This window comes from Hakea prostrata, chromosome 9 (genome assembly GCF_041222555.1).
Source record: "Hakea prostrata isolate BN-2017 chromosome 9, UWA_Hpros_2, whole genome shotgun sequence".
NCBI classification, from domain to species: domain Eukaryota; kingdom Viridiplantae; phylum Streptophyta; class Magnoliopsida; order Proteales; family Proteaceae; genus Hakea; species Hakea prostrata.
In genome coordinates this window covers 3365540-3377978 of record NC_142608.1, presented here as the reverse complement: position 1 = coordinate 3377978, position 12439 = coordinate 3365540, and the positions used below count along the sequence as shown (strand labels likewise).

The window sequence follows — 12439 nt, the reverse complement described above, 5'->3', positions numbered from 1 at the left end:
GGAGAGTGAGGGAAGTAGCGTGAGGTTGAGTTGTTCGGCTCGCCTGTTCAACTTAAAACTCCATCCCAACACATAATGGGATCCGGTAAGATCACCAGTAGAGGATGCAAAACCAACAAACGTGGGTTCCGTCAACATTGTAGAAATATCCAGAGACAGAGATAGCAGGGGAAGAACCGGTTTAGAGACAAAAAATGGAGCTACTGTGACGTTAAGCTTTCTGTGTACACTATCATAATCAATTCAGACTTGCATGTAGTGGCCACTGATGGGCAACTATAAGGCAAGTTATAATTGGGCATGGAGACCAATGAAGACAAATACCATAAGCCGGAATGAAGTTGACCTTATTTCAACCCAAGTATCTATTTCATACTTTTTGAGGGTCAACATCTTTGCAGGAAGACACGAAAAACTTTCAAGAAGAAAGTAAAGAATAAATGGTTTATTTATGAAGCATAAATTTCTGTAAATTTTTCTAACTCTGAAAGATCTTTTGATACAAGTGTACAGGGGTTTTGCCAAGCCAAACTCCCACACACAACTCACAAACCCAACTGGAGAAACATAAAGATTACAAAGCAGACAGACACAGACAGACTCACACAGACAACTCACGAAGCCAACAGGAGAAACAAAAGTCAAATACGTTTGGGTGGTAGAGGCGTTCTGATCAAGCGGTGGCAATGACCTTCATGGCCTCAAACCTGGGTCCCTTGGCCTGGAACTTGAGCCCTGCATAAAGCTTCATGTAATCCTCGAACACGAACTTGGGGTACTCTGTGTCTGCATTTCCTGCTGCCTGATCTTCCTTACTCTTGGCCACCAATGATGGGGCTGGGTATGTGACAGCATCACTTCCTGGGTTGTAGAACGATGCAATTGACATCCTATTGCCATCAGTTTGAGCAATCACCCTGTGCAGAACGCTTTTGTACCTCCCATTTGTAATCACCTCAAGCTGATCACCGAGGTTGACAACGATGGAATGGCGCATTGGAGGAACATCCACCCATTGGCCGTCCTTGAGAAGCTGAAGGCCACTGACCTTATCGTCCTGGAAGAGCAGAATGATGCCGCCGGCGTCTGTGTGGGCGCGGAGACCCTTAATCAGATGTGGCTTAGGGCAGGGTGGGTAGTTGCTGACCTTGGTTCCAAAAGTCGGGCCTTTGGAGCCATGGAAGGCTTTCTTCAGATAACCTTTCTCCAATCCCACATTCTCACACAGAAGATCCAGCAGTTCTTCTGCCATGTTCTCCAATCTCAACGCAAATTCCTTCATTGTTTTCCTGCAAATCAATTCAAATGGATTCAGCAATTGCTTGCAAGTTCATTAATTTTGTGGTTTTAAGTGTGACCCCTATGTTCTTACCTGTATTCATCATCAAGATCGGGGATTTCGCACAAGTTAGAGGTAGGGAGGTGTTTCACGTGGAAGGTGCTCTCCCAGTCCATGTCGTTGATCTCTGCCTCCTCACCTTGGAGGGCCTTGCTGCTTGCCACCAATTCCCCGAACCTCTGCTCCCCACACTTCTTGTAATGTTCCTTAGTTAGCATCTCCAACTTGTCCATCAGCTCTATTGTTATCCCATGATTCACCAGCTACATTTACAAATGAATTCATTAGATACAGGAAGAGATTGTGTTTGTATGAGCTAAAAGCTGGATACAACAAAACAATGAAAAAGAGTGTGACAATCATAATACCTCAAAGAAGCCCCAGTGCTCACAAGCATCTCTAATCAACTCCATTGTAGCTCCTCTCTCTTCACCATTGAGCTTCTCCATGTTTATAACTGGGAAGGACTCCATCTTTCTCACTTAATTAATCAATTTTTCTTTCTACCTCTGCTCCTCTTTCTCTCTGAAAACTGACTCGTTTTCTCACTTTGAGAATGTCTAGGTAGGGCAAAGCTGTAGCAATTTATAGGCGTTTCTCAGCTTCCACCTGGCCTGTTTGGCCGTTTGGTTACTTGAATCTGTGGAATGAAATCTATGGATTCCTCCTGAAAAACTGTTTGGTTATCTTAAATCTGTGGATTTGAAATCTATAGATTCACCTTGAAAAACTATTTGGTTATCTGAGTCCATGAATTTCAAAATGGATAATTTTCATCTAGATGATGTTTGGTCTAAGTCACTTTTAGTCCACTTTAAGTTTTCTTTTGCATTCTCCTGTGGTTTCAAGAAATTATTAAATAAGGACATGCTTAACAGAAACCATTAGTCTAATAATTTTTGTGACAAAAATACCCTTGTTTTTTTTTTCTTTCCCCGATTATAAGGGGGTTATCTTGCTTTTTGTTGAACTTGACGTCAAAATTGGTTGACTTAGATGGATGCAGTGCACAAATATAAATCTTAGTCAACTAATTGTAATCTAATATTATTCCTTCTTTGGAACTGCAATGCCAAGTCCTAATAACTAAGCATCAGTATCCAGTCACTGTTAATGCCTTAGCTATACATATGTTGCCCTCAAGTCTTCTCCACCAAGAATAATATCCGATGAATTCTGAAATCCTTTCCTTATAAGAAAATGTACTTCTATATAAGGATAAAAGGATTGAGAGTTGAGAGTTTAGATTCAACGTGGTGTTTGATGACCCAAAAAAGAAAAACTGAAATGTGATCAATTGCATCAGTCTTCGTCATTTGATTCAAGATGTTGATTTAGTTCTCTGTTTCCAAATATTATATTAGGTCATAAATAGTTCAATTAAAACTATGAAAATTATATCAAATTTGAAAAAGTAAAGGGTAAACCTGATCAATCAAATTACCCAGTAATTGATCCAATTGTATAGAAAAGTAAATATATATTAATTTTGAGAAACATGATCAGTTACATCTAGCTAAACTTCTTATTGTTCATAGAAACTGGTCAATGGCCCATCTACGAACATGTAAGAACTGTTTAAACTTCAAATCTTGAAAGTGAAAGTAGTAGCTGCTGTCAACTTGATTTGAACAGTGAGTAGTCTTGTTCTCCAACTTTGGTTGTTAGTTTATTATCTAGTTCTCAGAGGAACAGTTCTGGTTCAACCCATCAACTGGATTCAGTCCAATTTGAGTTCCACGAATCTGTTTCTTAGTTTGAATTGAGATTCAGCCATGTAAATGCCAAGAGCTTCTGGGTTTGAGTCCCCAGCTTCCATATATTCAGCATAAGGTGAGAGCCTAATACCAACTTTATCAGCTCCAATCTCATTGACAACAGCCTCAACAACTTCAAGTGGGAAGCGGTCATTAACTTGGTCTTTCATCTGTTCGGTCATTAACTTGGTCTTTCATGAACTGCTCTAGCAAGTAGCCATGAGCCTCATGGATTTCAACTCCATCAAAACCTACAATCCAAGGAAATTTTAATTGAATCAACACCATCATAGCTTTCTCATGGACAGCATCAGATGCATTACATATCAGATTTGGAGGTTTTGAATTGACACATTAATATTTCCTACTTTATATATGCAACTCAGTGGAAGAAAACCTTTTCATTCTAGAATTCCTTTTTTTTTTTAAGACTAACCAACTGTAATCTGCAGACTGACCAACTTATAGCAGGATTTTCAAAGTCTAGTATCCCTTTTCTGAATCATACAATGCTTCTTTTCAGAAAGAAATTGGCTCCCTAGGTTTACCCAATAGCTTTCTCATTAAGGCTCCAACTTTCTAAAGTTTTAAAAACACTTTCACATTTTGGTGAAACTATATTTATTTTGGTAACTTACTAGCTTCTATAGCATTCCTAGCTGCAACTCTGAAATCATTAACAAGTTGAGGGATTTCATCGGTCCTTAATCGTCTTGGAGGGGTGAACTCTTCTCCCTTTGGTGGTTTATCTATGGATGAGATCGGAGCTTGTCCATTCGGTTGAAAACCTATAAAGGAACTCTGTCAAGACACTTGGAGAGGATAAGCCAATCATTAGGAGTTAGGACATGAACTTTCAAAGGAATCAACTAGATCTGGCAATGAAATGGATATTTGGGAGGTGAAAAAACACTAATAATTGAAAAGGCATAAAGGCATACTTGAGAGTAAAAATTAAACAAAATAGCACAGTTTTAGTTTCGATGTAATTTGCCCTTGTTTTTTCATTAATTACAAATCCAACTTTTTTACATGACCAAAAAATTGACCTCTTTATGACATCTTCTTCTTCTTTCTTTCTTTCTTTCTTCTTCTTTTTTTTTTTTTTTGTTAGATTATCTATTTCCTTGGATTAAACTAATCGCAACCCAGCCCTTGTAAGGTTCATGGGCTGGTTGGGATAGAAAATTCATTCACACAGAACTGCATTAGACAATAGAGTGGTTGAACATTTTTGACTCTATAACGTTTAGAAACAACCCAGGGGCCTGGGCCCATCATAATCTATGATGGGTTTATAGAAAGATCATATCTCTGCTGGCACTGCCTTACTCTGTAATGGATCATACTATTCCTGATGCATGGTACTATAAGATAAACGAGGAGGTGGATATGTTTTTAGCACAATGGTGGCAGCCTCTTTTATAGAGGCACTAAGTCTAAGGAGGCTGTGGGTTCAAATCTCCGCCCCTACCAGACCTTCCCCTTCCCTCTATCCCTCCTTGGGTCTGTGCACCTGCAGTCACTATGACTGGGTGCCCGTGTAAGTTCTTCCTTGTATGGTAAGGCACTCATAATTCTTAGGGTGTGTTTTCCAGGCATTTGGGGAGACCAGTAGAGGGTAACAAGAATCAATGCAATTATTACAATAGTTAGTTCAATTGACCTTTTTCGAATGCCCCATCTATTGGCAATTACAAATGAGCACCACGAGTCTTGAAAGAAGAGGAAAACAATATTGTTAAGTGAAGTTGGAAAAAGAGATGGCTTGATAAAAAAAAAAGGTACATGGATTTGATTGGGCTTTCCTTGTCAAGGTGTCATATTCAATGATGTCCATTATGTCGTAGGTTCATTCAAATCTTGTAACTTTTTAGTAGTCTTTGGTTGTTGGGTATTGTCCCACTTGAGTGCTTAACATTGTTACCAAAGAAAAAAAGGAAGAAAAAGAAATTTTACTTAACATTTAACCAAAAAATAAAATAAAATGAGAAAAAGGTAAGTCTCGATTTCAGATTCTGTTTTATCGCTTAAGGTTCTCAAATAATATTTCTCCTAATCCGATGATGAGTTTATCATGAAGATAAAACTCTATGTTGGGACTTACTTGTAGTCTCTCCTTGAGTTAAAACCTTATAGAGGAACATTTCGGCAACCAATGTATTCTAATCGCTTTCGTTTAGAGCAAAAAGAAGGCTCATAGCCAATGGGCCAATTACTCTCAATTGGACCCTATGGAGCACACGGAAGAGGGCTGCAAAACCCAAATCACATCAGAAAATATGCAAAATAGAAAACTTGAAAATTATTGTGCTTTTAATGGTATATTTGATGTTATTAAAACAAAAGACCCTTATACTTATCTATTTACTTATTTACCCGTTTCATATTTTACAATAGTACCCTAAACTATGGAGAAAAAATTAATTATAATCCGTTTTATTCTAAAAAAACCACCAAATAAAGAGAGATTGATTGCATAAAACTCAAATAGAAACCGAAGAGGAAGGAAAATCGAATTCAATTCAAATTGGAAATTAAATATCACCTAAAATATTTTTAAAATAAATTAAGTTTGTGAAGGTGATAAACCAAATTGGATTTGGATTTTGCTCATTTCTTTAATTCAAAATAAATGAAGTTTAGTGATAGTGGGAAACCAAATTGGATTTGGATTTTGTCCATTTCTTTAATTCAAAATAAATGAAGTTTATGGTAAAATTGACATTTAATCTAGTTTTTTTAAATAGGGTAGCACCGTCTTTTGATTTCTTAATTTTAATGAAAGACAAAGTAGACATTACATATTCAAACTTAGCAGCTACTTAACACCATTATAAGGAGGGGTCAACAGTAATTTTGTAAACAATAAAATTTTATTAGTAATAAAATCAAACTGCAGGGCAACAGCAACTATCCCTTAATGAAATGTGGAATTATTGCACAGATCCAAATCCTTGTTTCATTTTTAAATACTCTATTGTGAGCTTCTCTTTGCTCTGTGCGGTTTCAACTTACATGGGGAAACTATACGGAAAGTTATAAATGGGCATGGAGACCAATGCCTTTAACACCATTGCCACTCAAAGTCAAAAAAGTCATGAAGACAAATACCATATGCCGGAATGAGGTTGACCTTATTTCAACCCACCAAGTATCGATTTCATACTTTCTTGAGGGTCAACATCTTTGCAGGAAGACACGAAAAACTTTCATGAAAAAAGTAAAGAATAAATGGTTTATTTATGAAGCATAAATTTCTGTAAATTTTTTTCTTTCTCTGAAAGATCTTTTGATACAAGTATACAGGGGTTTGGCTTGTATAGAGGGCTTTTGCCAAGCCAAACTCCCACACACAACTCATAAACCCAACTGGAGAAACATAAAGATTACAAAGCAGACAGACACAGACAGACTCACCCAGACAACTCACGAAGCCAACAGGAGAAACAAAAGTCAAATACGTTTGGGTGGTAGAGGCGTTCTGATCAAGCGGTGGCAATGACCTTCATGGCCTCAAACCTGGGTTCCTTGGCCTGGAACTTGAGCTCTGCATAAAGCTTCATGTAATCCTCGAACACGAACTTGGGGTACTCTGTGTCTGCATTTCCTGCTGCCTGATCTTCTTTACTCTTGGCCACCAATGATGGGGCTGGGTATATGACAGCATCACTTCCTGGGTTGTAGAACGATGCAATTGACATCCTATTGCCATCTGTTTGAGCAATCACCCTGTGCAAAACACTTTTGTACTTGCCATTTGTAATCACCTCAAGCTGATCACCGAGGTTGACAACGATGGAATGGCGCATTGGAGGAACATCCACCCATTGGCCGTCCTTGAGAAGCTGAAGGCCACTGACCTTATCGTCCTGGAAGAGCAGAATGATGCCTCCGGCGTCTGTGTGGGCGCGGAGACCCTTAATCAGATGTGGCTTAGGGCAGGGTGGGTAGTTGCTGACCTTGGTTCCAAAAGTTGGGCCTTTGGAGCCACACAAGGCTCTCTTCAGATAACCTTTCTCCAATCCCAGATTCTCACACAGAAGATCCAGCAGTTCTTCTGCCATGTTCTCCAATCTCAACGCAAATTCCTTCATCGTTTTCCTGCAAATCAATTCAAATCGACTCAGCAATTGCTTGCAAGTTCATAATTTTGTGGTTTTGTAAAGTGTAACCCGTATGTTCTTACCTGTATTCATCATCAAGATCGGGGATTTCGGACAGGTTAGAGGCAGGGAGGTGTTTCACGTGGAAGGTGCTCTCCCAGTCCATGTCGTTGATCTCTGCATCCTCACCTTGGAGGGCCTTGCTTGCCACCAATTCCCTGAACCTCTGCTCCCTACACTTCTTGTAATGTTCCTTAGTTAGCATCTCCAGCTTGTCCATCAGCTCTATTGTTATTCCATGATTCATCAGCTACATTTACAAATGAATTATTCATTAGATACAGGAAGAGATTAAGTTTGTATGAGCTAAAAGCTGGATACAACAAAATAGTAAAAAGAGTGTGACAATCGTATTACATACCTCAAAGAAGCCCCAGTTCTCACAAGCATCTCTAATCAACTCCATTGTAGCTCCTCTCTCTTCACCATTGAGCTTCTCCATGTTAATAACTGGAAAGGATTCCATCTTTCTCACTTAATTATTCGCTCTTTCTTTCTGCCTCTTCTTTTTCTCTCTAAAAACTGACTCGCTTAATTTCTCAATTTGAGAATGTCTAGGCAGGCAAAGCTGTTGCAATTTATAGGCGATTCGCAGCTTCCACCTTAAGGGGTTGGAGAGTGGTGGGGTCACCAGTCGTTGGTCTCCATTTTGCCAGTCACATACGTCCAAGAAACGGAATGTTAAAAAAGCAAAATGTAAACCAGAGAAGAAGACTTCTCGAGCACGCATGTGGGGTAAGTTTATACAGATTGTGCTCGAGTCCTGCACAATAATACACAGAGCCGCGCAGCAGAAAAAAAATCTATATATGTCAAATAGCACACTAAAAAAGTAAATAAATTACAAAAATATTTTGAACTTTTCAAATTTAAGATAAAACTTTAAATCACAACCTATTATTTGGTGCATATATATGGATTCACATCCTCTGTAATTCCCTTTCCTACAATTCCCTGTAATTCCCTCATAAGATTGTGTCATGTGGCATTCAAGTAATCCAACGGTTATCTAATTTAAAATAAATTTGAATTTTATTTAAACCCCACCCATAAATTTGAATTTTATTTAAACTCTAGTTTGTTGGGTAACCTTTGGATTACTTAAATGCCACATGGCACAATCCTATGAGGGAATTGTAGGGAAGGGAATTATAGAGGATGTGAATCCCATATATATACTGTTGGGCACAACAGATGATTTTTTTCCCGCATAGCATACGGTCGAGATTTCGAAATCGGCTATTCACGGATCCACATCCTTTGTAATTCCTTTCCCTACAATTCCCTGTAATTCCCTCATTGGATTATGCCATGTGGCATTTAAGTAATCCAATGGTTATCCAACAAAAAAGAGTTTAAATAAAATTTAAATTTATGAGTGGGTTTTAATAAAATTTAAATTTAGTTTACATTGGATAACCATTGGATTACTTAAATGCCACGTTGCACAATCCAACGAGGGAATTACAGGGAATTGTAGGGAAATGAATAACAGAGGATGTAAATCCACTATTCACTTATCAAAAGTGTGCAAAAGTTAGTTTCAACACTTTTGCAAAACGGACGGTCGAGATCGAAATTTGACCTCCACTGTACGTTGCAGCAGTTGCGCTTTTATTACTCAAAAGTCAATCAAAACGCAAGCTTGTAGCCCAGCTCGACTTCGGTGCTGCGAACGGTCGAGTTCTAAATCTCATTCGGCCGTTCGCTTCAGCAATTTTACTTGTATCCCATATCCTTCTCCACAATTGACACAACCAACCATCACAGGAGATGGCCCAGAGAGACTTGGAATTTGGTTTGTGGTCTCACCATCCGTGAGATATTATCTGTTTTTTTAATGATGTTAGCTACTTGACCCATGTATCAATAGTTACCACTGTACCAACTCTCCATTGGCAAATTCTAATGAAATTGCTTTTCTTGGTAACGATCAGAGGAGTTCAGTCCACATACGCCTCTTTGGGAATGACTCTGTTGAAGAATTTTATAAAGTGGACTTTAGTACCTCAGTCAACGTCTTAAAAAAAGGGGATAGGCTATGACCGATCTGATTACCTTTGACCCAGTGGAAAATTTTGGTCTGAACCACTAACCGATTCCCAGATTACCTCAATATGACTGGTTGCTGACTCGATTGAATGGTTAGAATTGCAAGCATATAAAAAGCACGTGTTCAAAAACAAATTGAAACACTGTACGCCGCAGTTGTTTGAATTGTAAAGAAAAGGCAAAAATGCTGCTCTTCTTTTAAATGACCCTCCTTCTTTTCAAGAACAAATTTTAGAATTAATTTATTATCTATGTTTTGGTATGGTTTTATTTGAGGTGCTAAATGATATGTCTGGTTAGGAAAATGTCTCAATTAACAAGTGATGTAGTTTATGCAATATTCACATGTTTTTATTTTTCTGATTCTTTTTAGAGTAGGTGGTCCTTTTATGAAGGCGGGGACCAATGAGGGGCTGCGCATGAGTATTGAATATGATAAATTTTCATTTTGTTGGGGTTAGAGGATCATCATCTTGCCAACACATCGCTGTTGGCATAAATGAAATGCAACTAAGTGATATATTTTTCATTTTAAGATAAAAATAAGTATAACATTTTCTGATGGTTATCTTGCTTGGTCAGATATCTTATCTTTATTGGTTAATTCCTTAGTTAAAATGTAGGAAAATTAGAAAAGTAGCAAAGTTGGCGACTCCAAGGAGGTTGCTAGATTGTTATTATTAATTATTAATGTGAAATGAAAGACAAAACTAAATTGAATGTGAAAAGATCTTTAATGACGGCAAAATAAGAAAACATAACCAAAATTTCAACATGTGAGTGAATGGTAACACATCAATATATAGGACTTATTTGATAATTTATCAAAAAAAAAAAAAAAAAACAGTTTTTGATGTTTTTGCTTCAAGAAACAGAAAAATCGGCCAAAAATTGTTTTGTTTTGCATGAATTTTGTAATATAAATTGAAATTTATGAAATTTTTTGCATCAAGAAACACTTTTGATGCAACAACTATCTGTTTCTTGAAGCAAAAATTAAGAATTCAGGTGAAGTAGTTTTAGAAGGGGTATGTATGGAATTTGACACTCTACCAGAACAATGCCAAATTTCATAAATTTTATTACAATTTTCAACTTGTTTTAAGAAATAGATTTTATCAATTGTTTCTACTTCCAAAAACAAGTGTTGTTGAACGCCAAAAAATGTTTTGCTTTCAGAAGCACTTAGAATTGTTTTTTGTGTGTTTCTTAAAGCAAAAACACTAAATGAATTATCAAACAAGTCCATATAGTCACTAGAATCATTAATAATATTATTATTATTTTGGTAAAAAACCAGAAAAATTATTATTAAGGACATCATAAACATTAAAGTGCTTAATTAATATAAAACGACAACTTGGCAATGAGTAAAGTTTTTTTTTGGAAATGAGGTTCATCCGGGCCAGCTTGCGCGCACCACGACTACATCTTCAAGGCGCTTTTTATATAATTATTATAGGCGAGGCTTCGCCCCTTGCCCCGAGGGGATTCGAACTCTGACCTCCTACCTGAAAGCGTTGGACTTTGCCAACTGAGCCACCCCTCGGGGTTTCAATGAGTAAAGTTGAGTTGAAGCTCATCCTTGAAACTTTCTAGTTTAACTTGATAAATGAATCATTTACCAAAAGAAAATTTTAAAAAAGAGATAAACGAATCATTCATTTTCTGAACTTGATTTTTTCTAGCAAAAACAACACAAATAAGGAGAAACACGGAAATAACATGGGAGAGAATGCACATTAACATATGCCCGTGCAACCCATAATTGACAATGTCTTAATAGAGCAAATTACATTTACACTCCTTGTGTTTGTAAATAATTATGTTTATACCCCCAAAATTTTATTCTATTATATTGTGATAAGGGGAGGTAAGTTCAATAAATTTGTAATAACTATAGTCTGTGAAGAACCCTGAGGGGTGGCTCAGTTGACAAAAGCCCAATGCTTTCACATTAGAGGTCAAAATTAGAATCCCATTGGGGCCAGGTTTATTCCTGAGTAACATTGTGATGAGTTAATCCATGACTTCTCTCTTCGTTAATTGTATGGTTTGGATCTGCAACTCTAACTTTGAGTAGGGTTCGGTTCATATCATGCATAGATATATATCTTTTTAAGGTACGTAGCCTGCTAAAATTAGTTCCAAAGGGTCATGTTTGAGGAATTGACTTCAAGCTTACAACCGAAATGGAAATGTCGTGTTGAGATTGAAATGAGAAACAACTAGTATAGTATAAAGTATAAACTGCTTTCTGTCTCATTATCCTCATGGGCTGCTGCTGTTCCTCCTCCATTATCAAATCCTTCTCCGTCCCTTCATAGTTCTTGTCAACCATATCTGAAACCTTAAATCATTGAAAGAGGTAAGGTCTTCCCTCTCTTCATGTTCAACTTCTTTGACTTCATCTAGGAGATCATGTTGTAATTTGGTCAACTGAAGCCTTCAAAGCATTTTGCAAATAATTAGCCAGGTTGCTTAAAATGCCCATGTATGTTCTTCCTTGTACGGTAAAGCATTTGTAATTTTTGGAGTGTCGTTTTCTTAAGTTATTTCAGAGACCAATATAGGATAAGAGGAATCAATTCAATGGTTACCATAATTAGTTTGATTGACCATTATTGGGGTTCAAAACCTCTGCAATGTTCAAAGTAGCGGCTATCCATTGATCCTTACAAATGAGTATGACGCTTCTTGAAAAATAAAGTGGAGAATGGTGTAATGAATTATAATCCTATATTGGAATTTATGGACCTTCATGTTAGGAGACATTCGTAACAACCAATGAATGACCGCTATTTGAGGTGCTACAAAGGATTTGAATCCTCATTTGTGTAGTTTTAGTTTCGATGTAATTTGCCCTTGTTTTAACATTAATTACAAAATCCAACCATTTTTACATGAACAAAAATTTGACCTCTTTATGACATCTAATTTTTTTTTCTCTCTCTGTTAGATTATCTATATCCTTGGATTAAACTAATCGCAACCCAAGACCTTGGAAGGTTCATGGGCTGGTTGGGATAGAAAATTCATTCACACAAAAGTGCATTAGACAATAGAGTGGTACAGTTGAACATTTTTGATTCTATAATGTTTAGAAACAACCCAGGGCCTAGGCC

General features: G+C 37.3%; 2 protein-coding genes across 2 annotated transcripts; both read right to left on the bottom strand.

Annotated features, from left to right (window-relative positions):
* Positions 1-562: 562 nt before the first annotated feature.
* On the bottom strand, positions 563-1827 carry LOC149004091 (1-aminocyclopropane-1-carboxylate oxidase 3-like). Its single transcript, XM_089168326.1, has 3 exons — positions 1708-1827; positions 1373-1602; positions 563-1289 (listed from the first exon to the last, which is right to left on the bottom strand). Exons 1-3 carry the CDS (start codon positions 1810-1812, stop codon positions 674-676), a joined length of 951 nt encoding a protein of 316 aa, XP_089024452.1. The 5' UTR covers positions 1813-1827; the 3' UTR covers positions 563-673.
* Positions 1828-6350: 4523 nt separating this feature from the next.
* On the bottom strand, positions 6351-7792 carry LOC149004090 (1-aminocyclopropane-1-carboxylate oxidase 3-like). The gene is made up of 3 exons (XM_089168272.1): positions 7624-7792; positions 7286-7512; positions 6351-7200 (listed from the first exon to the last, which is right to left on the bottom strand). Exons 1-3 carry the CDS (start codon positions 7726-7728, stop codon positions 6585-6587), a joined length of 948 nt encoding a protein of 315 aa, XP_089024398.1. The 5' UTR covers positions 7729-7792; the 3' UTR covers positions 6351-6584.
* Positions 7793-12439: the final 4647 nt, after the last annotated feature.

What these genes read in the sequence shown, in the direction of transcription:
- LOC149004091 (XM_089168326.1), bottom strand. Translation starts at nt 1,812, where the DNA reads ATGGAGTCCTTCCCAGTTATAAACATGGAGAAGCTCAATGGTGAAGAG. An exon ending in AGCACTGGGGCTTCTTTGAG is followed by an intron (nt 1,603 to 1,707) that starts GTATTATGATTG and finishes TTGTAAATGTAG; the next exon opens with CTGGTGAATCATGGGATAAC. An exon ending in GATCTTGATGATGAATACAG is followed by an intron (nt 1,290 to 1,372) that starts GTAAGAACATAG and finishes ATTGATTTGCAG; the next exon opens with GAAAACAATGAAGGAATTTG.
- LOC149004090 (XM_089168272.1), bottom strand. Translation starts at nt 7,728, where the DNA reads ATGGAATCCTTTCCAGTTATTAACATGGAGAAGCTCAATGGTGAAGAG. An exon ending in AGAACTGGGGCTTCTTTGAG is followed by an intron (nt 7,513 to 7,623) that starts GTATGTAATACG and finishes TTGTAAATGTAG; the next exon opens with CTGATGAATCATGGAATAAC. An exon ending in GATCTTGATGATGAATACAG is followed by an intron (nt 7,201 to 7,285) that starts GTAAGAACATAC and finishes ATTGATTTGCAG; the next exon opens with GAAAACGATGAAGGAATTTG.